Source organism: Arachis ipaensis, chromosome B05 (genome assembly GCF_000816755.2).
Source record: "Arachis ipaensis cultivar K30076 chromosome B05, Araip1.1, whole genome shotgun sequence".
Taxonomy (NCBI): domain Eukaryota; kingdom Viridiplantae; phylum Streptophyta; class Magnoliopsida; order Fabales; family Fabaceae; genus Arachis; species Arachis ipaensis.
Window position 1 is genome coordinate 142660516 of NC_029789.2, and position 23515 is coordinate 142684030.

At 36.1% G+C, this 23515-nt stretch overlaps 3 protein-coding genes across 5 annotated transcripts; 2 read left to right on the forward strand and 1 right to left on the reverse strand.

Moving 5' to 3' along the window:
- LOC107644564 (mediator of RNA polymerase II transcription subunit 33B-like) lies at positions 472 to 14724 on the forward strand. Its single transcript, XM_021124031.1, has 13 exons — positions 472 to 1486; positions 3102 to 3421; positions 3537 to 3628; positions 4022 to 4242; positions 7518 to 7837; positions 7953 to 8044; positions 8438 to 8633; positions 9409 to 9619; positions 10331 to 10445; positions 10610 to 10771; positions 10947 to 11613; positions 12941 to 13147; positions 13369 to 14724. The coding sequence occupies exons 1-13, from the start codon at positions 732 to 734 to the stop codon at positions 14487 to 14489; spliced, it is 4479 nt and encodes a 1492-aa protein (XP_020979690.1). The 5' UTR covers positions 472 to 731; the 3' UTR covers positions 14490 to 14724.
- Positions 4281 to 6147, reverse strand: LOC110262635 (mediator of RNA polymerase II transcription subunit 33A-like). Its single transcript, XM_021103054.1, has 3 exons — positions 5183 to 6147; positions 4602 to 4921; positions 4281 to 4486 (listed from the first exon to the last, which is right to left on the reverse strand). Exons 1-3 carry the CDS (start codon positions 5233 to 5235, stop codon positions 4284 to 4286), a joined length of 576 nt encoding a protein of 191 aa, XP_020958713.1. The 5' UTR covers positions 5236 to 6147; the 3' UTR covers positions 4281 to 4283.
- On the forward strand, positions 15027 to 21369 carry LOC107644562 (TMV resistance protein N-like). 3 transcript variants are annotated; one of them, XM_021103051.1, is made up of 8 exons: positions 15027 to 15617; positions 15933 to 17058; positions 17229 to 17513; positions 17609 to 18391; positions 18578 to 19181; positions 19356 to 19496; positions 19763 to 19900; positions 20219 to 21369. In XM_021103051.1, exons 1-8 carry the CDS (start codon positions 15124 to 15126, stop codon positions 21133 to 21135), a joined length of 4488 nt encoding a protein of 1495 aa, XP_020958710.1. In that variant the 5' UTR covers positions 15027 to 15123; the 3' UTR covers positions 21136 to 21369. The 3 variants fall into 3 exon arrangements, with proteins under 3 accessions (XP_020958710.1, XP_020958711.1, XP_020958712.1); XM_021103052.1 differs by having other exon boundaries at positions 15028 to 15617; positions 19470 to 19496; XM_021103053.1 differs by lacking the exon at positions 19356 to 19496 and having other exon boundaries at positions 15030 to 15617.

Consider the following 23515-nt stretch of genomic DNA (forward strand, 5'->3'; position numbering starts at 1 on the left):
AACAGGGCCAAATTATAAATATTTGTATGATAATTAATGTTACTCCCACGTCAAAAAAAAAAAGGTAATGAATCCGTTGCCTAATTTTTTATTTGTGCTACATTCTTAGAATATTGATATGTCACAACTTGTATTATTACTTGTTGCTTCCTGTCATTGGAATGTTGGACAATTTTAAATGTTGTTGCTGTTATTAAAAACATTGAAAAAAAAATTATTCATATATCTTTAGTTATTTCTATTATTTTTGTACTCATCATATCGGACATAATCCCCGAAAAACATAAATATCCTATTCAAATCGAATCAGTTTGAGATTTAATCCAAATCTAATCCGGTCGGATCCACACACACTCCATAATATATTTTCCTTCCTCAAAATAAAAATTAAAAAGGAGACTATTTTTAAAAAATATTAATAATAAAAAATAAAGAAACAAAATAAAAAAATCCGAGGTGAAGCGGCCGGACAGAGCGACGTCGTTTGAAGGTTGTCGTACGGAACACGCCCCCAAAGTTGACTCTTCAAACATCGAAAATTTCAGTCAACACCATAAAAAAGAAGAAGAAGAAAAAGAGGGGGAAAAAGAAAAGGAAGAAGAAAATAGTAGCACTGTGCAGTAAATGATTCTTTGTGTAAGTGTGTTCAGAACACAACTCGAACACGAATAAGAATAAGAAAGAAGAGAGAAGAAAGAATTGAAGAGTGTGAAAAAAAAAATCTAATTGTAATGGCGGAGAGTGGGGGTCGTAGTGGTAGTGCCAGTGTGTGGGAGGGTGTATTGGAGCTTACCAAGTGGGCGCAGCATCACAACACGGACCCACTATTATGGTCCATTCAGCTCACCTCCGCCCTCAACGCCGCCTCCGTCCGCCTCCCCTCGCCGGAGCTAGCCTACCGTCTCGTTTCCCACATCTGCTGGGAAAATCACGTGCCTATCACGTGGAAGCTTCTAGAAAAATCTATTTCCGTTAATATCGCTCCTCCGCTACTCGTCCTCTCTCTCCTCTCCTCCGCGGTCATCCCCTGCCGCCGCCTCCACCCCTCCGCCTTCCGCCTCTACCTCGACCTCCTCAACCGCCACGCCTTCTCTTCTCTCTCCTCCACAATAACTTCCCCTAACTACCGTACCGTTATGGATTCCGTTGACGCTGTTCTTCAGTTGTCGAAGGTGTACGGTACTTGCAGCGAATCTGAGGATGGCGGCGCTGGCGGTGTTGTTATTGTTAGGTTCGTTTTTACGGTTGTGTGGCAGTTGGTGGAGGCGTCGTTGGAAGATGAAGGGTTGCTTGAGCACAAGCCTAGGTGGTGGATGAATAATAATGGAGGTTTGGGTGGTGACGGTGGTGGTGATGGCGGGAGCTACTTTTCCGAGCAGAAAGAGGGTTTGCAGCGGGCGAATACGGCAATGGCTATTGAGACAATTGCGAGGTTCATGAGTGACAAAGTAACTTCGAGAATACTTTCGCTGGTTCATCGAAACATGTAAGAAGCTTTTAGTTTTAGTTAAATTTGGAGTAAATGGTCAAATTAGTCATATTAGTTATATTATTCAAATTGGTTTTTGATCAAATTCGTTCTATAAAGATTTTAAATTATTCATATTAGTTCTTCTATCACTTTGTTTGTTGATGGTGTCACATTAAGTGACATTCCAGCATATACTTAGAGTCTTAATTGACTATTAACATAATAAATTTATGAAATTAGATCAAACTAAAACCTAATTATGGAGAGAATTTGAGACATTGGAATTCCTCAATTTGGAGTTGATTTTATCTAATTTCATAAACTAATCATGTTAATAGTCAATTAAGATTTTTAGGTGTGTTGGGGTGTCCATTGAGGGATTTTAATGTCTCAAATTCTCTCCATAATTAGGTTTTAATTTGATCTAATTTTATAAACTAATCATATTAATAGTAAATTAAGACTCTAAGTGTATGTTGGAATGTCACTTAACGTGTCACATTAGCAAATTTTGACACCATCAACAAACAAAGTTACGGAAGGACTAACATGACTAATTTAAAATCTTTAAAGAACGAATTTGATTAAAAAAATCTTTCAGGGTCCAATTTGGAGAACGAGTGATTTTTCAGGGACTAATTTGATCATTTACTCGTTAAATTTGCTTCTTGTTTTTTGAATTCATTTCATGATTTTGGGAAGTTTAGTCAGAGTAGTAGTGGTTTTAGTAAACAGAGTTGACTTTAGTTGTTTGTGGTTTGTTCATACTTTCTTATCACTTGGCTTGGATTGTGGGAGTTTTATAGTTGTGAGTCATGTTTAAGGGAGTGCTTTCATATAGATTGAAGCCTTCTTTCACTGTAACTGAAATATGAAGAGTTGGTTGATCATGCCTTTCTCCTTAGGGAAGGTCAAAACTAGTAAAAGGATGGCTTTGCCCCATAGTGAGTCTGCTCAATTAAGCTTGAGCTAGATGATACAAGGTTTAAATGGTTAATAGATTTCAAATGTGGGTTTACACAGAGGAAGGTGAAGAAAAATATTTTGTTATATTCATTCAGAGAGAGGCACTAGTGTTAATCATGACTCAAATTTTGGTGGTGTGTTAGTGTTTTGTTATCTCTTGGTTTGCATTCTAGAGTTGTTCATTAATGTGTCTTATCTAATCGAAATGCTAAATGGCTCGACAATATTGGTGGTACGAAATGATGTGTGAATAAAAAGATAAGTAAGTTGTGTTGTTTGGCCACGGAGAATTTCTGTCATCAGCTAATGACTGCACTTAATCCTGATTGGTTGTCATACCTCTGTACCATATGCATGAATTTATTTTCGTGCCACTGATCAATGGTCCATCTTTAATTACTATGTGAGTAATTGATGATCTCAGCCTTGTCTTGGTGTAGATTGAAGCAAGCCTGTATTCCAACCTAATCTTTTATGTTGATTCAGATTGTTCATCTCTGCTTCCTGTTTGTTAAGTAAGGTGAAATTAGGACTGGAAAAGATTTATCTCCAGTAGTGAATTAGGTCGAGCTAGATTACCGAGGCTTAGTAGACTTCTTTTTTTCTAGTGGTTTAGACAGCAAAAAGAGAGAGGGGGCGCTGATCTTTAATGTTTGTATTGTAGGCCAAATCATTGGGTGGCTTTTGTTCAACAACTACAGAGGCTTGCAGCAAATTCATTAGTTTTGAGGAACATGAAGCATGTTACTCCTGACTCCCTTTTACCTTTTGATTTGAAATCTAATAAAGGGTTTAAACTATTGTCTCCTGAATTCAAAACAACACGTAAATTGGAACTTAATGCAGTCATGGCAGCTGCTGCTGGATCTGTTCAATCCTGTAATGACACTTGGTCTTTGCTTTGGCTTCCTATTGATCTTGTTCTTGAAGATGCAATGGATGGAGATAATGTGGCAGAGACTAGTGTTGTTCAAGTTCTTTCTGGTATGAGTAAATCATGATTATTGAACTCTTCTAGGCTTTAAGATAGTTTCCATCCATAAGACTCCCTCTCTTTCAGTATAATTATTTCTTAGTAAGTGGTATTTGCTTATTGCAGGTCTGGTGAAGGCTTTAAAAGCAGTTAATGGCACTGCATGGCACAAGGCTTTTTTAGGATTATGGATTGCAGCACTACGACTTGTTCAAAGAGTAAGTACTGATCCTACGGATGTTGATAATCTAAAATTAGCTGGTTGGCAGGGATTTCTTTATGTGGTGAAAGGGATTTGTAGAAGGAAATACACAAACATGATTTTATGATTTTGTGGATGGGGAGTTTGTGTATGAAATGCTAGACTAACTCAGGCATGTCTAAGATGGGGTCATATGATATATTTGGTCTTCCAAAAAAAAAGGGAAGGAAGACAAGACAGTATGTCATTTGTCATTTGGATACTACTTTTTTGTTTGTTTGGTTGGCAGGTTTAAATTTAATTGATTTACTGGCTCTGGACTGAATGCCAGTCACTGACCATGCAAATCTGCATGCAATTGGAATCTATCCATTCATATAATTCTGTTGTCATTTTGGTGTTCATTTAGGAGCGGGATCCAAGTGAGGGTCCAGTACCCCGCCTTGATACTTGCTTGTGTATGCTATTATGCATTACAACCCTTGTGGTTGCTAATATCATCGAAGAAGAGGAAGGTGAACTGATGGAAGAAGCTGTACGTAGCCCTACTAATCAAAGTAAGGACAACCAGGCTTTGGGTTTTTTTGGAAGACCAAATATATCATATGACCCCATCTTAGACATGCCTGAGTTAGTCTAGCATTTCATACACAAACTCCCCATCCACAAAATCATAAAATCATGTTTGTGTATTTCCTTCTACAAATCCCTTTCACCACATAAAGAAATCCCTGCCAACCAGCTAATTTTAGATTATCAACATCCGTAGGATCAGTACTTACTCTTTGAACAAGTCGTAGTGCTGCAATCCATAATCCTAAAAAAGCCTTGTGCCATGCAGTGCCATTAACTGCTTTTAAAGCCTTCACCAGACCTGCAATAAGCAAATACCACTTACTAAGAAATAATTATACTGAAAGAGAGGGAGTCTTATGGATGGAAACTATCTTAAAGCCTAGAAGAGTTCAATAATCATGATTTACTCATACCAGAAAGAACTTGAACAACACTAGTCTCTGCCACATTATCTCCATCCATTGCATCTTCAAGAACAAGATCAATAGGAAGCCAAAGCAAAGACCAAGTGTCATTACAGGATTGAACAGATCCAGCAGCAGCTGCCATGACTGCATTAAGTTCCAATTTACGTGTTGTTTTGAATTCAGGAGACAATAGTTTAAACCCTTTATTAGATTTCAAATCAAAAGGTAAAAGGGAGTCAGGAGTAACATGCTTCATGTTCCTCAAAACTAATGAATTTGCTGCAAGCCTCTGTAGTTGTTGAACAAAAGCCACCCAATGATTTGGCCTACAATACAAACATTAAAGATCAGCGCCCCCTCTCTCTTTTTGCTGTCTAAACCACTAGAAAAAAAGAAGTCTACTAAGCCTCGGTAATCTAGCTCGACCTAATTCACTACTGGAGATAAATCTTTTCCAGTCCTAATTTCACCTTACTTAACAAACAGGAAGCAGAGATGAACAATCTGAATCAACATAAAAGATTAGGTTGGAATACAGGCTTGCTTCAATCTACACCAAGACAAGGCTGAGATCATCAATTACTCACATAGTAATTAAAGATGGACCATTGATCAGTGGCACGAAAATAAATTCATGCATATGGTACAGAGGTATGACAACCAATCAGGATTAAGTGCAGTCATTAGCTGATGACAGAAATTCTCCGTGGCCAAACAACACAACTTACTTATCTTTTTATTCACACATCATTTCGTACCACCAATATTGTCGAGCCATTTAGCATTTCGATTAGATAAGACACATTAATGAACAACTCTAGAATGCAAACCAAGAGATAACAAAACACTAACACACCACCAAAATTTGAGTCATGATTAACACTAGTGCCTCTCTCTGAATGAATATAACAAAATATTTTTCTTCACCTTCCTCTGTGTAAACCCACATTTGAAATCTATTAACCATTTAAACCTTGTATCATCTAGCTCAAGCTTAATTGAGCAGACTCACTATGGGGCAAAGCCATCCTTTTACTAGTTTTGACCTTCCCTAAGGAGAAAGGCATGATCAACCAACTCTTCATATTTCAGTTACAGTGAAAGAAGGCTTCAATCTATATGAAAGCACTCCCTTAAACATGACTCACAACTATAAAACTCCCACAATCCAAGCCAAGTGATAAGAAAGTATGAACAAACCACAAACAACTAAAGTCAACTCTGTTTACTAAAACCACTACTACTCTGACTAAACTTCCCAAAATCATGAAATGAATTCAAAAAACAAGAAGCAAATTTAACGAGTAAATGATCAAATTAGTCCCTGAAAAATCACTCGTTCTCCAAATTGGACCCTGAAAGATTTTTTTAATCAAATTCGTTCTTTAAAGATTTTAAATTAGTCATGTTAGTCCTTCCGTAACTTTGTTTGTTGATGGTGTCAAAATTTGCTAATGTGACACGTTAAGTGACATTCCAACATACACTTAGAGTCTTAATTTACTATTAATATGATTAGTTTATAAAATTAGATCAAATTAAAACCTAATTATGGAGAGAATTTGAGACATTAAAATCCCTCAATGGACACCCCAACACACCTAAAAATCTTAATTGACTATTAACATGATTAGTTTATGAAATTAGATAAAATCAACTCCAAATTGAGGAATTCCAATGTCTCAAATTCTCTCCATAATTAGGTTTTAATTTGATCTAATTTTATAAACTAATCATATTAATAGTAAATTAAGACTCTAAGTGTATGTTGGAATGTCACTTAACGTGTCACATTAGCAAATTTTGACACCATCAACAAACAAAGTTACGGAAGGACTAACATGACTAATTTAAAATCTTTAAAGAACGAATTTGATTAAAAAAATCTTTCAGGGTCCAATTTGGAGAACGAGTGATTTTTCAGGGACTAATTTGATCATTTACTCGTTAAATTTGCTTCTTGTTTTTTGAATTCATTTCATGATTTTGGGAAGTTTAGTCAGAGTAGTAGTGGTTTTAGTAAACAGAGTTGACTTTAGTTGTTTGTGGTTTGTTCATACTTTCTTATCACTTGGCTTGGATTGTGGGAGTTTTATAGTTGTGAGTCATGTTTAAGGGAGTGCTTTCATATAGATTGAAGCCTTCTTTCACTGTAACTGAAATATGAAGAGTTGGTTGATCATGCCTTTCTCCTTAGGGAAGGTCAAAACTAGTAAAAGGATGGCTTTGCCCCATAGTGAGTCTGCTCAATTAAGCTTGAGCTAGATGATACAAGGTTTAAATGGTTAATAGATTTCAAATGTGGGTTTACACAGAGGAAGGTGAAGAAAAATATTTTGTTATATTCATTCAGAGAGAGGCACTAGTGTTAATCATGACTCAAATTTTGGTGGTGTGTTAGTGTTTTGTTATCTCTTGGTTTGCATTCTAGAGTTGTTCATTAATGTGTCTTATCTAATCGAAATGCTAAATGGCTCGACAATATTGGTGGTACGAAATGATGTGTGAATAAAAAGATAAGTAAGTTGTGTTGTTTGGCCACGGAGAATTTCTGTCATCAGCTAATGACTGCACTTAATCCTGATTGGTTGTCATACCTCTGTACCATATGCATGAATTTATTTTCGTGCCACTGATCAATGGTCCATCTTTAATTACTATGTGAGTAATTGATGATCTCAGCCTTGTCTTGGTGTAGATTGAAGCAAGCCTGTATTCCAACCTAATCTTTTATGTTGATTCAGATTGTTCATCTCTGCTTCCTGTTTGTTAAGTAAGGTGAAATTAGGACTGGAAAAGATTTATCTCCAGTAGTGAATTAGGTCGAGCTAGATTACCGAGGCTTAGTAGACTTCTTTTTTTCTAGTGGTTTAGACAGCAAAAAGAGAGAGGGGGCGCTGATCTTTAATGTTTGTATTGTAGGCCAAATCATTGGGTGGCTTTTGTTCAACAACTACAGAGGCTTGCAGCAAATTCATTAGTTTTGAGGAACATGAAGCATGTTACTCCTGACTCCCTTTTACCTTTTGATTTGAAATCTAATAAAGGGTTTAAACTATTGTCTCCTGAATTCAAAACAACACGTAAATTGGAACTTAATGCAGTCATGGCAGCTGCTGCTGGATCTGTTCAATCCTGTAATGACACTTGGTCTTTGCTTTGGCTTCCTATTGATCTTGTTCTTGAAGATGCAATGGATGGAGATAATGTGGCAGAGACTAGTGTTGTTCAAGTTCTTTCTGGTATGAGTAAATCATGATTATTGAACTCTTCTAGGCTTTAAGATAGTTTCCATCCATAAGACTCCCTCTCTTTCAGTATAATTATTTCTTAGTAAGTGGTATTTGCTTATTGCAGGTCTGGTGAAGGCTTTAAAAGCAGTTAATGGCACTGCATGGCACAAGGCTTTTTTAGGATTATGGATTGCAGCACTACGACTTGTTCAAAGAGTAAGTACTGATCCTACGGATGTTGATAATCTAAAATTAGCTGGTTGGCAGGGATTTCTTTATGTGGTGAAAGGGATTTGTAGAAGGAAATACACAAACATGATTTTATGATTTTGTGGATGGGGAGTTTGTGTATGAAATGCTAGACTAACTCAGGCATGTCTAAGATGGGGTCATATGATATATTTGGTCTTCCAAAAAAAAAGGGAAGGAAGACAAGACAGTATGTCATTTGTCATTTGGATACTACTTTTTTGTTTGTTTGGTTGGCAGGTTTAAATTTAATGGCTCTGGACGCTCTGGACTGAATGCCAGTCACTGACCATGCAAATCTGCATGCAATTGGAATCTATCCATTCATATAATTCTGTTGTCATCATTTAGGACATTTAGGAGCGGGATCCAAGTGAGGGTCCAGTACCCCGCCTTGATACTTGCTTGTGTATGCAGGGTTTACTGAATCCTCCTCAATCTGTTACCTCGGTAGCCAATCAGGCTGCTGCCAAAGCTGCTATGTTTGTATCAGGGCATGCTGTTGGTAATGGATACTTGGAATCCATGAACGTGAATGAGTTGCCTACAAACTACTGTAAGTAATTACTTCCAGAATTTGAATCTGTAAAAAGTGTTTGTTACCTAAGGAACTCATGACAATAGTTGCAATTTGCTCTGTATCCTTTTGCTTGAGATATGTCCAGACCCTTCTCAGTTTCATTAATTTAATGGTTGGAATTTTATCTTGGTTCTGTGGGATTCTTTTATAATTTTGCTGTCAGTGTTTGTACTTCTTCGTTTCCTTCTTTTCATTTTCCCTTAGATGTGGTAGTTTGACAGTTCCAAAAAAACTAACTTGTAGGGGAAAAAATGAAGTTGAAGAAAATAGATACAATGTAAGATGAGAAAACAAATGAACAATAATCATTTGATAAAAAATATTTTATTATTAACAAGTCTCATGTACTCACTAATGAATGTAAATTAAATGTTATCCTTTTCCTAAAAAAATTATTTATGAATTGTTGAAAAAAACTTTTGGATACTCATTAATAAATTTCTTACATTGATCTCCTTATGATGAATTCAACTAAATTATGTATCTTTTTCTTAATAATAACTCAATCTTAGTAAATAATGTTCTCTTAATGTAAAATAAAATTAATATGTGGACAAACAAAATGAAACAAACTATAGGGTCAAACATATAACTTCCTATATATTTTGTAATAAACCCTAAAATATCAATGGGGGCATATGCCTACCGATACATGTAAATCCGTCCCTGGTAGTTACACAAGTCCTTTTCATGTTTGTATCCTCCAATTTTCACCACCTGTGTGAAACTTACTTTTTGCTTTTTCTTGTAGCTGGTAACTTGTGGCATCTGATTGTCGAGGCCTGTATTGCAAGAAAACTGATTGATACTACAGCTTATTTTTGGCCCGGTTATGTGAGTGCGGCTTACAATCAACTACCTCACAGCATTCCTAACCATTTACCTAGCTGGTCATCATTGGTGAAGGGATCACCACTAACTCCTCAGTTGGTTAATGTCCTAGTGGCAACTCCTGCTTCCAGGTATTCTGCTACCTCATGTCAGTATTATTTGTCCCTTTCTAAGAGATTCTTTGTGTCCCATTCAGAGGAACTAGAGAGGTCTTTTGATACATGTCTATATATAGGCATATAGCTATTAGGAAGGTGACTGATCCTGTGGTTCTGTATTTCTTTTGTCTCATCAGTAAATTACTTTATAAAAAATATTTAGTTCCAAAATAATAATATTAGAAAGATGATAATGTGATAAGTCAAATACATAATATTGAACTAATACCGAAGTATCATAATTATATTGCATCTAATATAAAAGAAAAAAGAAATACCAAATTTGTTAAATTGTACCTTTTCTTGATGCAGCCTGTGCAGGGTAGTTACTAGTCTATTTGCCTAATTAGACCTAGAAATCCTGGATATAAGGGTGTATTTCGTGTGGAAAATACTTGTTTTGTGGTTAAGAAAGATGGATTTATAGATATTAGTTAAGACACATACACCTAATGACCTAAAGTATGCATTTACTCATGGGGACACATGCTTGAAAGTGGTAGTGGGTCTGATCAGCTGTGGTATTGCCTAATGAAACTGGCCTTCGGTTGTACCTTTCCATTTCCTGAAATCATATGCAAGCGCACACACACCCACATACTCATATACACATACACGATGCTTTTTCTTGTATATTTACTAGTGGTAATACAACTGAATTTAAGCTCGTGGATTTAATGGAAGCTTAGCGGAGATTGAGAAAATATTTGAGCTTGCAAGAAATGGCTCGGATGAAGAGAAGTTATCTGCTGTTACTGTTCTTTGTGGGGCATCACTAGTACGTGGTTGGAATGTGCAGGTAATCCTGAAGCCAATTTTTTTTTCTGGATTTAGACAGCCTTACAAGCCATAGACTAATTTTCCATCCCCCCCTTCCCCTTCTCTCTCTCTCTCTGATATAGTTGTTCACTTTGTTCCCTTCCCTTTATTTTTATGTGATTACAATGAGTGTGTTGTCTGCAGGAGCACATCATATTTTTCATCATAAACTTGCTGTCACTTGCAGTTCCTCCCAACTACTCTGGAAGTGAAAGCCATTTGATCAGCCATGCACCATTTTTGAATGTCCTCCTGGTAGGAACTTCATCCGTAGACAGTGTTCAGATGTTCTCCCTCCATGGTGCGGTATGTCCAAATTTAATAGCTTCTGTTTTCTGACTTGTGCATGAAAAATAGGCTACAATAACTTTTTTACTTAAGAAAAGTAGGGGAATATCAAAAGTCTTGGGAAACCATTATTGTTGCTGCACAAAGCACTCAGCTTGTTTCTTGACTGTGTATTAGTTTTGCCATCTTTTAGGTTCCTCTACTTGCAGCTGCGCTAATGCCAATATGTGAGGTTTTTGGCTCATGTGTTCCTAATGTGTCCTGGAGTTCTGCAAGTGGAGAAAAGAACTCTTGTCATGCAGTGTTCTCTAATGCATTTATTCTACTACTAAGGTTGTGGAGGTTCAATCATCCACCTATTGAACATGTAATGGCGGGTGCAGCATCTCCAGCATTTGGATCGAAGTTAGGTCCTGAGTACCTTCTATTGGTTCGGAATTGTGGCTTAGCTGAGTTTGGGAAATCACCAAAAGATCAGATAAGCAGCAGGAGATTTTCAAAAATGATTAGTCTTTCTCTAGAGCCCATAGTTATGGATTCGTTTCCAAAATTAAAAACTTGGTATCGACAACATCAAGAATGTATCGCATCAACCCGATCTGCTCTTGCTCCTGGAGGGCCTGTTTATCAGATTGCTGATTCACTACTGAGCATAATGTTCAGGAAAATAAATAGAAGTGGTCAGTCGTTGACTCCTTCAACTTCAGGAAGCAGTAATTCATCTAGTTCTTCACTGGATGATGCTTTGATGAAACTCAAGGTGCCGGCATGGGATATTCTTGAAGCAGTTCCGTTCGTTCTTGATGCTGCTCTTACAGCTTGTGCTCATGGAAGAGTTTCTCCCCGTGAATTGGCTACAGGTATTCATGTCTTTTAAATTGTGTATAATTGTGAGCTATTTCAGGATTATAGTGATTCAGGCCTTAACAAGTGAGAATGCAGAATTGAGGGGTAAGGGTGTTTTGTGAAAGGATCAAAGATGGTTGAATCTGTCACATTGATGATGCATGGAGAATTGAATATAATCCAAAGATGGTTATATTAATAATATGAATTATTATTGTTATGATGATGATTTTTTATTGCATCATAGGCACATTTGATGTGAGGTCAAAAGTGACTGAAAGTGTAGAAGTGGTGGCTGTAAAAGGTCTTGTACTATAAATTTAATAATTGACTATTGCTCCTTTAAGGAACCATGCTTTTTTGTGTTAAGACATGCAATGCTTCTTTGAGAGCATATCTTGTGAAGCTGGCCATATATTATGTCGTATGTTACTGAATTCTTATCTCATAAAGTTGCTTTGGCTTTTGGATTTTGCTCAACTGAATTCTTATCTCTAAAGCTGCTTTGGCTTGTGAACTTGTTCATCTGGGTTTTTTTTCCGGCTCCTATCATATTCAGCCATATTGATATTCTTCAATGTAGGTGTAGATACAAAACTGATAGGGAAACCTTCAGAAATCAGGTCCTCACATCATATGGTTAATATATTTAAGCCTAAAATTTCTAGGATTCTAGGTTGGTGTTGTAACAATTGTGACCATAAGCTTCTCTCTTGTTTGGTTGACTGGGCACTGTTTTTCATGTTTTAATATACTATCTTTTTGGCCATATCTAGGACACTTGAGCCAAAACCTTTTTCTTCAAGCATTCACATAATTTATTTGAAAGGGAGCCTTAAAGCAATGCTTAAGTTGTTTCTGTGTGACTTTAGGGTTGCAAGTTCAAGCTCTAGAATCAACCACTGACAATAGGTAGTCTACAACTCTACATTACACCATTTAGATGTAGTAATTCCCCTGCTTTACATAATGCAGGATGCTTGTGCATCAAATTGATCCTGTATTCACATAATTATTTTCTCTAATAAGCCTGCTTCTTTCTGAGTTGGCATGGAATAACTTGTTTGATTACTTTCTTTTAATATTTAATATAAGAACTTACTATTAGGGCATGTGATTAAATTTAGTTGAAGTAGACAAGTAGTTATAGTCAGGTGAAGTATATATATATTAAACCAATCTACTGTAATATCATTCAGTTATTGAAATCCATTTCTCTGTTCGCTACTCTCATTTCCTAACCGTTTGCAAATGCAATATACATGGTTGGCAATGCTTATTTGTTGATTAAGTTTGTTAATATAAGCTCTATAATTGTTATGAACTTGCTTTTTGTCCCAGGTCTCAAAGATCTTGCTGATTTTCTTCCGGCAACTTTGGCTACAACTGTAAGCTACTTATCAGCTGAAGTTACACGTGGTCTATGGAAGCCGGCTTTTATGAATGGAACTGATTGGCCTAGCCCTGCAGCAAATTTATCAACCGTGGACCAACAGATCAAGAAAATTTTAGCGGCCACAGGTGTTGATGTCCCAAGCCTTGCTATAGGTTAGTGTGATCTTTACATACTCCCCTTGAACTCAATTAATTTGACACGTAATTCTCTTCGGTAGTAGTTCATGGATGATGAATGAATTATCAATTAGCAAAGAGATGTATGATTATCCTAGAAATATCCACTTTTCTTGAGTTTGTGCACACCTAAAATTTGTTTTTATTCTCTACTAAAATCAATCTGTTGACTTTATATTTTGATCTATTGCATGTAGATGGCAGTGTTCCAGCTACACTTCCTTTGCCCTTGGCAGCTTTTCTAAGCCTTACCATAACATATAAACTGGACAAAAATACTGAGCGCATCCTTGTGTTGATTGGCCCGTCGTTGATTGCCCTTTCTGCTGGTTGCCCCTGGCCATGCATGCCCATTGTAGGTTCTTTGTGGGCTCAGAAGGTAAAGCGATGGAGTGACTTTTTTGTTTTCTCTGCTTCTAGAACCGTCTTCCACCACAGTAGGGATGCTGTAGTTCAGCTCCTAAAGAGTTGCTTTGCATCCACCCTAGGGCTTGATTCTGCCTGTCTTTATAAGAATGGTGGTGTTGGTGCCCTCCTTGGTCATGGCTTTGGTTCTCACATTTATGGCGGGATGTCCCCAGTTGCCCCTGGGATTCTCTACTTAAGAGTTCACAGGTCTATTAGAGACGTCATATTCTTGACAGAAGAGATTTTATCTCTTCTAATGCTTTCGGTGAGAGAGATAGTAACTGGCGAGTTGCTGAAGGGTAAACAGGAGAAGATAAAGAAGACCAAGCATGGAATGAGATATGGACATGTTTCTCTTGCTGCATCAATGACACGTGTCAAGCATGCCGCACTTCTGGGGGCTTCCTTTCTTTGGATATCTGGTGGTTCAGGTTTGGTTCAATCTTTGTTAACCGAAACATTCCCTTCCTGGTTTTTATCAACTCAAGATTTTGAGCAGGAAGTTGGAGAGTCTGGAGTAAAGGTTGCCATGCTGAGAGGCTATGCACTGGCATGTTTTGCTGTGCTAAGTGGGATGTTTGCTTGGGGTATAGACTCTTCGTCGCCCACATCGAGACGGCGACCAAAGATTCTTGGGATCCATTTAGATTTTCTTGCCAACGCCATGAACAGTAAAGTATCACTGCGCTGTGATTATGCGACCTGGCGTGCTTATATGACCGGGTTCATAAGCTTGATTGTAAATTGCGCGCCTCTGTGGATCGAGGAACTTGATGTGGGTGTGTTGAAGAGAGTGAGCAAGGGATTAAGACAGTTCGACGAAGAAGATTTGGCTCTGCGCCTTTTAGAAATCAAAGGCACAAGGGCCATGGGTGAGGTGGTTGAAATAATATGCCAAAGTAGGTTCTAACTGGTGCTCACCGCTGCTGACCAAGACTTATGATTATTTTTGCAGTTAGGGTATGTTGATATAATTCTTTCAGGATTATAGTATTTGATTTTACACTTGCTGCTACTTTGTACATAGCCATGTAAATCTCATATATAGTGCCCCTTGAATTTGTACTGTTTTGTATTTGCATCTCTCAATTAAACACGAAGTCACGAATTATTACATTATATATTGTTAGCAGATTTTCTTGGTAGTCATGATGTAACTATCGATTACTTCTTTAATTTGTTCTAACCATTAATTACCATTCTGCCTTATTTAAAGTTTATATCTAAGCGAGACACTATTACTTTTCTCTGTTCTTATTATTACTATTAATGTCTCTTCAGTGCAAGTCAATTGATGGTCAACTCAACCATGTTAGAAAACACATAGCGAAACTTCTTGGTAATACTAATACTAGTTACCTAGTAACTACCAACAATCTGTAACCTTTACGTGATGTAAAAGATAAGACATTAATTATTGGTTTAAGTTAGTGGCATCTTTCTTCAACAAAAAAATAAAAATAAAAAAGGCAAGATAGAGGAAGTGTTGCAAGATTAAACCTTTGCTTGTAGTTGGTGTTTGTAGCGAGCTAATATGTAATATCATGGCAACCACCTCCTCCTCCTCCTCCTACTTTCCTTTCACTACTACTTTTCCGTTCACCTATGATGCTTTTCTCAGCTTCAGAGGTGAGGATACCCGTTCTGGCTTCACTGGCTATCTCTATTACTCTCTCACAAATAGGGGAATCAAGACTTTCATTGATGATGAGGAGCTTGGGAGAGGGAAGGAGATCGCATCCTCTCTTTTCACTGCAATCGAACAGTCCAGGGCCGCAGTCGTTGTGCTCTCTAAGAATTATGCTTCTTCTTCATTTTGTTTGGATGAACTTGTCAAGATTCTTGAGTGTGTTAAGGGAAAGGGCAGGTTGATTATTCCTGTTTTCTATGACGTGGATCCTTCTCATGTGCGGAAGCAGACAGGGACTTATGGAGAAGCATTGGCTGTGCATGAGGCTAATAATGTGGAGAGGCTTAAGAGATGGAAAATGGCTTTGGAGAAAATAGCAGACTTGTCTGGTTATCATTTCAAACACGGGTACCCGCCTTCTTAACTTCTCTGCTATCCTTTTTAAGAGATAATTCAAAACAAACTATGTATGAATCCTGGGAAAAGGATTGCAAAAGTGTCTATTTTTTAAAGATGATGGGCTATTACAAGGACGGATTATTTAATAACATGAGGATAAAACAAAACTAATGATACTCGGTGAACAATCTATATATGAATCTAATTAACAACTAAATTTATATCTTAACAAAAAAAATAATATCCTTAATTACTTTATCATAAACATGGTCATATTGCATTAGTGTATGTATGACTTCACACACAAGTATTCTTATTGGGCAGGGATGGATATGAGCACAAGTTTGTTGCCAAGATTGTTGGACATGTATCAATAGAGATTAAACGTGCCACTTTACCTATTGTAGATCACCCAGTTGGATTGGATTCCCAAGTGGAAAATGTAATTTCCCTTTTGAATGTTGGGTCTAGTGATGGAGTTTGCGTGCTCGGGATTCATGGAATTGGTGGAATAGGTAAAACAACACTGGCTGTGGCAGTGTATAATTGGCTTGTCAATCATTTTGCAGTTTTATGTTTTGAAAATATGTGTTTCCATGAAAATACAAGAGAGAATTCAAATAAATATGGATTAAAACATCTGCAGAAGACCCTTCTGTTTGAACTAGTTGGAGAAAATAAAGTTGCATTGATGAGTGTTAGAGAAGGAATATCAATGTTAAAGCAAAAACTCCAACGAAAGAAAATTCTTTTGATTCTAGATGACATTGACCAACAAGAGCAATTAGATGCTCTAGCTGGAAATCTTGATTGGTTTAGTCCTGGTAGTAGAGTTATCATCACAACTCGGGACACAAGTTTGCTATCAAGGTATGAGGATAGAATAACATATGAGTTAGATAAGTTGACTGATGAAGATTCTCTAGAATTGCTCAGTTTCAAAGCTTTAAAAATTAACAAAGTTGATCCAAGTTACTTAGACATCTTGAGCAGTGTGGTAACTTATGCTTCTGGCCTACCATTGGCTTTGGAAGTTATGGGATCCAACTTTCTGGGCAAAAGTATAGAACAGTGGAAATCTGCATTAGATCAATACAGAAGAATTCCCAATAAAAAGATACAAAATGTGCTTAAGGTAAGCTTTGATGGATTGGAGGAATTTGAGAAGGAAATTTTTCTTGATATTGCTTGTTGTTTCAATGGATGTGAATTGAAAGATGTCAAAAGGATACTTTGTGCTCATCATAATGTCGACACCTTGGAATATGGACTTAAAGTGTTGGTTGAAAAATCACTAATAAAAATGGATGCATATCGTGGAATAATCTTGCATGCCCTCATTCAAGACATGGGTAGAGAAATTGTGCGTCAAGAATCACCAAAAAAGCCTGGGAAGCGTAGTCGATTATGGCTCCTCGAAGATATAGTTCAAGTTTTTGAAATGAATATGGTAAGATAAGTATGAATGGTTTAGTTAAGTGCTCTTATTATCCCTTTAAAATTTTCAGCTCTCTGACTTCTTTGGATAGAATTAGTAGGATCTTATATTTTTCTAAATGTTTGTAATAAAGTCCTTAAACACATATAATTTATACATGTAATGTTGTTTTCTGTTAACAGGGATCTGACAAAATTGAAATGATACATATGGATTTTCCCAAGTTTGAAAAAGTAATAAGATGGGATGGAGAGGCTTTCAAGAAAATGAGAAATCTCAAAACACTATTTATTAGGCATACTTATTTTTCCCAAGGTCCCAAGTATCTTCCAAATTGTTTAAGAGTGTTGAATTGGGAGGAATATCCTTCACCTTGTTTACCACTTGATTTTCATCCGGAGGGACTTGTCATATTCCAATTATCCGGCAAGAGTATACAGTCAGTTAGGTTTCTTGAAAAGCAAAAGGCAAGTCTAAAATTCTTTCATCCAAAACCTTTACATATGACAATAAAAATCTTTAAGGTTTTTCATTATTTGACATCCTTTTTTTTTTGTTGCAGTACATGAGCTTGACGGTCATAAATCTTGATCATTCTAATGTAGAAGAGATACCTGATATATCCGGAGTCCCAAATTTAGTAAACCTATCATTGAATATGTGCTTGAATTTAATTAAAATTCACGAATCAATTGTATTCTTAGATAGACTTAGCATATTGAGTGCTCAAGGTTGCAGGAGGCTTAAGAGATTTCCATCTATCAAGTTGACCAATCTTGTACATCTCTGTCTTTCAGGGTGCTCTAGTCTTGAACATTTTCCAAAAATGTTAGGGAAATTAAAGAATATACTAACAATTTATTCGGATGGTACTCTGATAAAAGAATTGCCATCTGCTATTAAAAGGTTTTGTTTGATTAGCCATTCAAGTATGATAAAACATGGAGCAAGTTCCCCACCAGCACTAAGTTCCCCAATTGTCATGTCTCCAGATGAAGAGAAAGTGACTTCTGAGAGGTCTGAAGTAGATGTTGAAGAAGAACAAGGGAGTCCAATGGCACCTTTGGAGGCAAAACATTCTGCCTGCAAACTACCAGATTTGCTCCATGAATCTTTTACAACTTATCTTACCTGGTTTCGCAATGTGGAAGATTTAGACCTGTCAGAGCATAATTTCACAGTTCTTGATGAAAGCCTCAAAGAACTTTGCTCCTTGAGGTCACTTAGTTTGAATGGCTGCAGAGAACTTCGAGAAATTAAAGGGATTCCACCAAACATAAAGTATTTCTCTGCAAGAAACTGCATATCCTTGACTTACCCCAGCAAAAACATGTTACTTAACAAGGTTCCTCTATCCCTATGTATTGGACTTGATCATTTAAAATTGATATTCTTAATATTATCTCCAGTTTCAAATAACTATCTATTGTACAGACTAGTAATTCTAGTAATCAATTTGTTTCAAACGAAAACTTCTTTGGAACTAAAGCAGTACATATTGTTAAAAGTATGAAATGTATTTGACCAACAGGAATTGCATGAGGATGGAGCCAAGGATTTTGTTCTTCCAAGTAGTAGCATTCCAAAGTGGGTGGAGCATAGTAGCAACAATGATTCAATTTCTTTCTGGTTTCACAACAAGCTTCCTGAAATCTCTTTATGTGTTCTTGTTGGACCTGCAGTTGATTTTTCGCGTACACACATTTGTCCGGAGTTTATCATCAACAGCAGCAGAGGTCAAGCGGAACATCTTGAATCAGTGGAGACATCCAATCAATTAGTGGATCATATATTTATTACTGATCCAAAATTGATGAAGTCCAAAGTGAATGAAGTGATTTTAGAAAATGAATGGAATCATGTTGTGTGTACAATTAAGTCTTGTGGCCAAAGGGGACCAGCTATCAAGAAACTTGGAATCTATTTTCACAAAGATAGAAGTAGCATGGCGAATATTCAATTTATTGATCCTCTGTTGCATAAAGAAGAGTTGATCATGGGAAATTTTCAGGTAAATATGCAACAACAGAAGTATATGGCATCACATGAAAGGAGGCTTTCATTGGATCTTCCTTTAGGAATGAGTTTTTCATTGAATGATCATGTGAGCAGGGAACCAAATTCCAGTGTGCAAGGTAATTTACATTGATCCATTTCATTTATGAGTTCATTTTCATTTTCATGGGTCCATTTTGTCATTTCCGGCATAGGCAAGGTGCTTGATCAATTTTGTCATTTTCTTACTCAACCAGGTTTATTCTGCTTGTAGCATATATAAACTGTGACTATTCATGTGCTTTGCATTATAGGCCCATGTGTTGATGATTTATGTACACTAAGGTTGGGCTTAGACTACATTGACCTGCCTTGTCATGCATCTTCAGAAAGGGATAATGGTTCAGGTTCAACATTGTTAAGCTTAGCAAGTAATGATACTGCTAATGATAGGGGTAAACAGTTGAAATTTTTATTTTAAACATTCAAAACCAAGACATCTCAATCCCTCTCTATCTTTTGCTCTTTTTATGGTCTTGATTGTGTGCTCATGTGTTGACATCCATTTTTATTTTTAAGATGTTCATATAACTAATTTCTAATAAAGAGATTTGTAAAGAGAGAAAGTGAAGAGTTAATTGACTCTTGATTATTCTTCCTAAACTTTGTCTTACGTGTAGTTTATATATTTGGGCATTTCATAAAGCTTGAATCCCTGCAGAAAGTAATGATGATTTATGGATGTATAGCAAGGAGTTATCCCTGCGCCAATGTTGGCAAGAACCTTTGGACTCTCACCTGAGATCAAATTTAATGCAATTAACATCCACACGCTACAACATTAGAGATGAAGAGACAGGTTTCTTTCCTTTGACTTGTACATAATTTCTGTTCTTCACTTGGCCAAAGTTGGTTTGCACTTTACACTCCTCAACTATGACTATATTTTCTTTCCTGCTGCTCATGTCTTAATTGAAAAAAAAAAAAAAAAACTGTATTAAGAAGTTGGTAACAGTTGACAAGCTCCTATTACTCTGCTTGATAATGTCATTCATCAAACAAGTATATAAACTCCTAACTCTTAATAAGTAAAATATTGTATTTAAATGCATTGAATATTTTAAAATAAACTATCTGACTTCGCTTTACCTTTTTCGTCTTGTATTTTGTGTATTAGCCCAAGCAGTGCTGGATCACCCTGCTAATATACTGGCAGAATATTCTCAATCCCCATTTTTGGCTGAGACACAAAACCTTCAAGCTCCATTATTTCCCTCTTCATTAAGTGGAATGGCTATTAGAGAAGAATTTCATCACAAAACATGTTGCACTGTGCTGCCAACGACGACAGATGATGATGCTGATGATCTAGAAATGGAAGGATTCTATGCTTCTCTTGATGCTGAGACCAATGTCATTCCATTTTCTCCAAATGAAGAGACCATGGAAGCACTGAAAATAGCACTAGACTTCATCACCAATAATAATGATGCTTCAGTGTTCTTGGATGCTCAACATTGCAGCATCATGAAAACCAGCTTAGATTATCTCTCCAGTTTGTCTGCTAATGATGGTTTATCAGGTGCAATGAGAGCATTGATATCTGAAGCTTCAACTGTGTTTGCACATTGTAGTAGTAGCTACATTGAAGCAAATATGAAAGTTGAGTCCACTGCTTCAGAGCTGTTGAGGGCTGATAACTTAAAATCTGACCTTGAAAATAACAAGAATCAGTTCAATGATACGGTGGCGTCAGAAAAAGAACTGCGGCAAAAGTTGGCACGTTTGGAGGAAATGAAAGAGGAGCTAGAAAAGCAAATCAGAACTACTAATGCTAACATCATGGCTTCTCGAAAAGAACAGAACACGACTCGAAAGAGAAAGAGAGATGTCTATGTGGAAGGAAAGGCACTCAAAGCTCAAATGGATGTGATGAATGAGAAAGTACCACGTTTGCAACATGAGCATGACTTGGCAAAGGAAAACCAGGAAAAAATCAAAGCTGAATGGTCAGATTTTGGAGAAAAATTTAAAAAAGATTGTTGTAAAGTCAGCTGTACAAGATTACCAAGAGGAGTTTGGTTTTGTCCTTAAGCAACAAGTGCATGACAAAAATTTTAATTTCTATTAAGTCCACTATATCATATGTTTTCCTTTAGATAGTGTCAAGCCTTTAGGATAATAATTTCACAATCCTTGCTGACTGCTGCATGGATCACAGATTGTTGTCTTCTTTGGAGACTATCTAAATCAGTGCATTGAATCTCAGAAATTAAGGATATTCTGCTATAGAGAACAATGTAATTACCATATAGAGGTTGCTCTTCATCATTGTAAAATCTTATAAAACAGCTGCACTAACTGCACTGCACCTCTGCTGCATTGACTTACAATTGTCAACCAACTCAACACCTTGTTTAACCAACTTGCCAACAGTAGAAACTGCCATTTTGTTGCTTCAAGGCTTCCCTTCCCGCTAGGGAGATTATGGAAACTAATTATAACGTTACCAAAGGCATATTTTAGTGCAAAATCTTAGTATTGTCTGTAGGGCAATGACTTGTTTATTAAGCTTAGCAAGATGGAAGTTTTTATTGTGACAACCCTGTATAGGAAAACTCATTACATTAATGGATGGAAAGATAAGCACTGATAGGAGCAAAGAGAAAATATAAGCAAACAAAACAAAACTGCATAGAAACTCACCCTTCAAATGAGAGGGTATATGAATCTGTATATCATTTCTCTGTAATCTCTATAGCGTGTCTGTGTCATATAATTTGTTAATCAACAATTAAATGAATCTTCTATCTATGTTACCCTGTGGATTTGTAACTCTATGGGAATGCATTAACAGTAATTTCTGTCACTTAGAATAAGACCGCGCGGGACGATAAATTAATGATAGTATATAATAAATATTAGAAATTGCTATGTTTTATAGAACTAAATTAAATATGTGTAAACTAAAGTTAAATTTGAAAGGTGTTTTATTTAAAATAATTTGTAGTACAAAAGATTTGGATGTTAGAATTGTACAAATTGATATTTTTATTTGGTGGTTTGATTTTTTCATTTGCTTTTGTTGATGGACTTAATCTTCTTATGTAGTGCTCGTTCTCCTTTTTCTTTATTGATTGTTGTTAGAGTTGTTGCTTTCTTCTTTCTGTCGTAGATTCTTGTGAAGGCATATTCTTTATGAATTGTTGAGTTATATGCACTTTCTATTGTATTGTTTGTTCCATCTTTGCATGTATGTCTTCTTCCGAAAATGTGTCTTGAATTTGTATGATTTTCTTTCTTCTTAATCTCTTGATGGGTATGTGATTTTCGTCTGATGATATTAGTGTTGGCGAAGTTGGTTCCTATAATCAATGAATAATTTAAATTAGAAATAAAAATGATGTCTTGAATAAGTGAATTTTTTCTGGAGTATTACCTGTTTTATTTGTTGTAATGGGTATTGAGGTTCCGCGTTTTTTATTGGAACAAATGTCTTGATAACAGTGTATTGTTGACAATCTTTTTTTATATTAAAATTATTTACTTTGACTTCAAATATAAGTGTAAGGTTGCACAAAATTTTCAATTGGGATGGTATTTCAATATCATTATTTTTTTAGAGTGTCATTAGATTTGAAGCAGTTGTACCCAACACTTTTTTTTTTCTTCGCCATTAAATAGTACAAAAATTGTTGTGGCACTTTGATATGAAATAAATATTGGGTTGATAACTAATAATTTGATAGATGAGATTATGAAAAGTATATAGGGTTATCTTATTGTTGGATATTGTGGTGTTTGATTACATGTGCCACAAATGTAGTTGTCTCATTTTCATCTAATATAATCATTTCTAAGTAAAGAGGCTCTTCTTTGTTTGTGGTTGTTAATGTTTTTTATAGACGAATCACGCAAACTTTGATAAACTAATTGTTTGTTTGTTTGGTAATATTGTCCAAAGAATGATACTTCATTAAGTAAGTTTGAGATGTTATGTAGTTCAGAAATAAATTTCTTGTGTTATTTGAAGGAATAGTGATAACTGATAAGAGACTTATATAAGTAGGTCAAATAGTATGAAATTTGAATATTTGTAACGTAAAATTTATTATGATTAATAATATTATTATGACATTTATAATATGGATGTTTATTATATTTAATGAGTTATTTATAGAAATTAATTATTGAGGATTATAAATTTATTGTGTAGTTTGTTACATTTAATGAGTTATTTTTTTGTATAGTTTATTTTTTTTGCTGATTTGGAAATAATAGGTGATTTGGCAAAAATTGAGTGGTTGATTCTAAAATTTTGTCAAGTAAGCAATGTTGCTGACATGGCATTAGTATAAAGAGAAACATGTCTTAAAAGTAATGTGGGTAAACTTTAGGGGTGGTAACGGGGCAGGTAGGGACGGATTTTTGCTCTACCCGACCCCGCCCTACCGTATAACAACCCGCATAGAAC

Excerpts from the sequence above, each read along its gene's own strand:
- LOC107644562 (XM_021103051.1), top strand. The coding sequence starts at position 15,124 with ATGGCAACCACCTCCTCCTCCTCCTCCTACTTTCCTTTCACTACTACT. Across the intron at positions 15,618-15,932 it reads GGTTATCATTTCAAACACGG|GGATGGATATGAGCACAAGT; the intron begins GTACCCGCCTTC and ends CTTATTGGGCAG. Across the intron at positions 17,514-17,608 it reads GGTTTCTTGAAAAGCAAAAG|TACATGAGCTTGACGGTCAT; the intron begins GCAAGTCTAAAA and ends TTTTTGTTGCAG.
- LOC110262635 (XM_021103054.1), bottom strand. The coding sequence starts at position 5,235 with ATGCATGAATTTATTTTCGTGCCACTGATCAATGGTCCATCTTTAATT. Across the intron at positions 4,922-5,182 it reads GGTCCATCTTTAATTACTAT|GCCAAATCATTGGGTGGCTT; the intron begins GTGAGTAATTGA and ends TTTGTATTGTAG. Across the intron at positions 4,487-4,601 it reads TGTTGTTCAAGTTCTTTCTG|GTCTGGTGAAGGCTTTAAAA; the intron begins GTATGAGTAAAT and ends TGCTTATTGCAG.
- LOC107644564 (XM_021124031.1), top strand. The coding sequence starts at position 732 with ATGGCGGAGAGTGGGGGTCGTAGTGGTAGTGCCAGTGTGTGGGAGGGT. Across the intron at positions 1,487-3,101 it reads TCGCTGGTTCATCGAAACAT|GCCAAATCATTGGGTGGCTT; the intron begins GTAAGAAGCTTT and ends TTTGTATTGTAG. Across the intron at positions 9,620-10,330 it reads GTGGCAACTCCTGCTTCCAG|CTTAGCGGAGATTGAGAAAA; the intron begins GTATTCTGCTAC and ends ATTTAATGGAAG.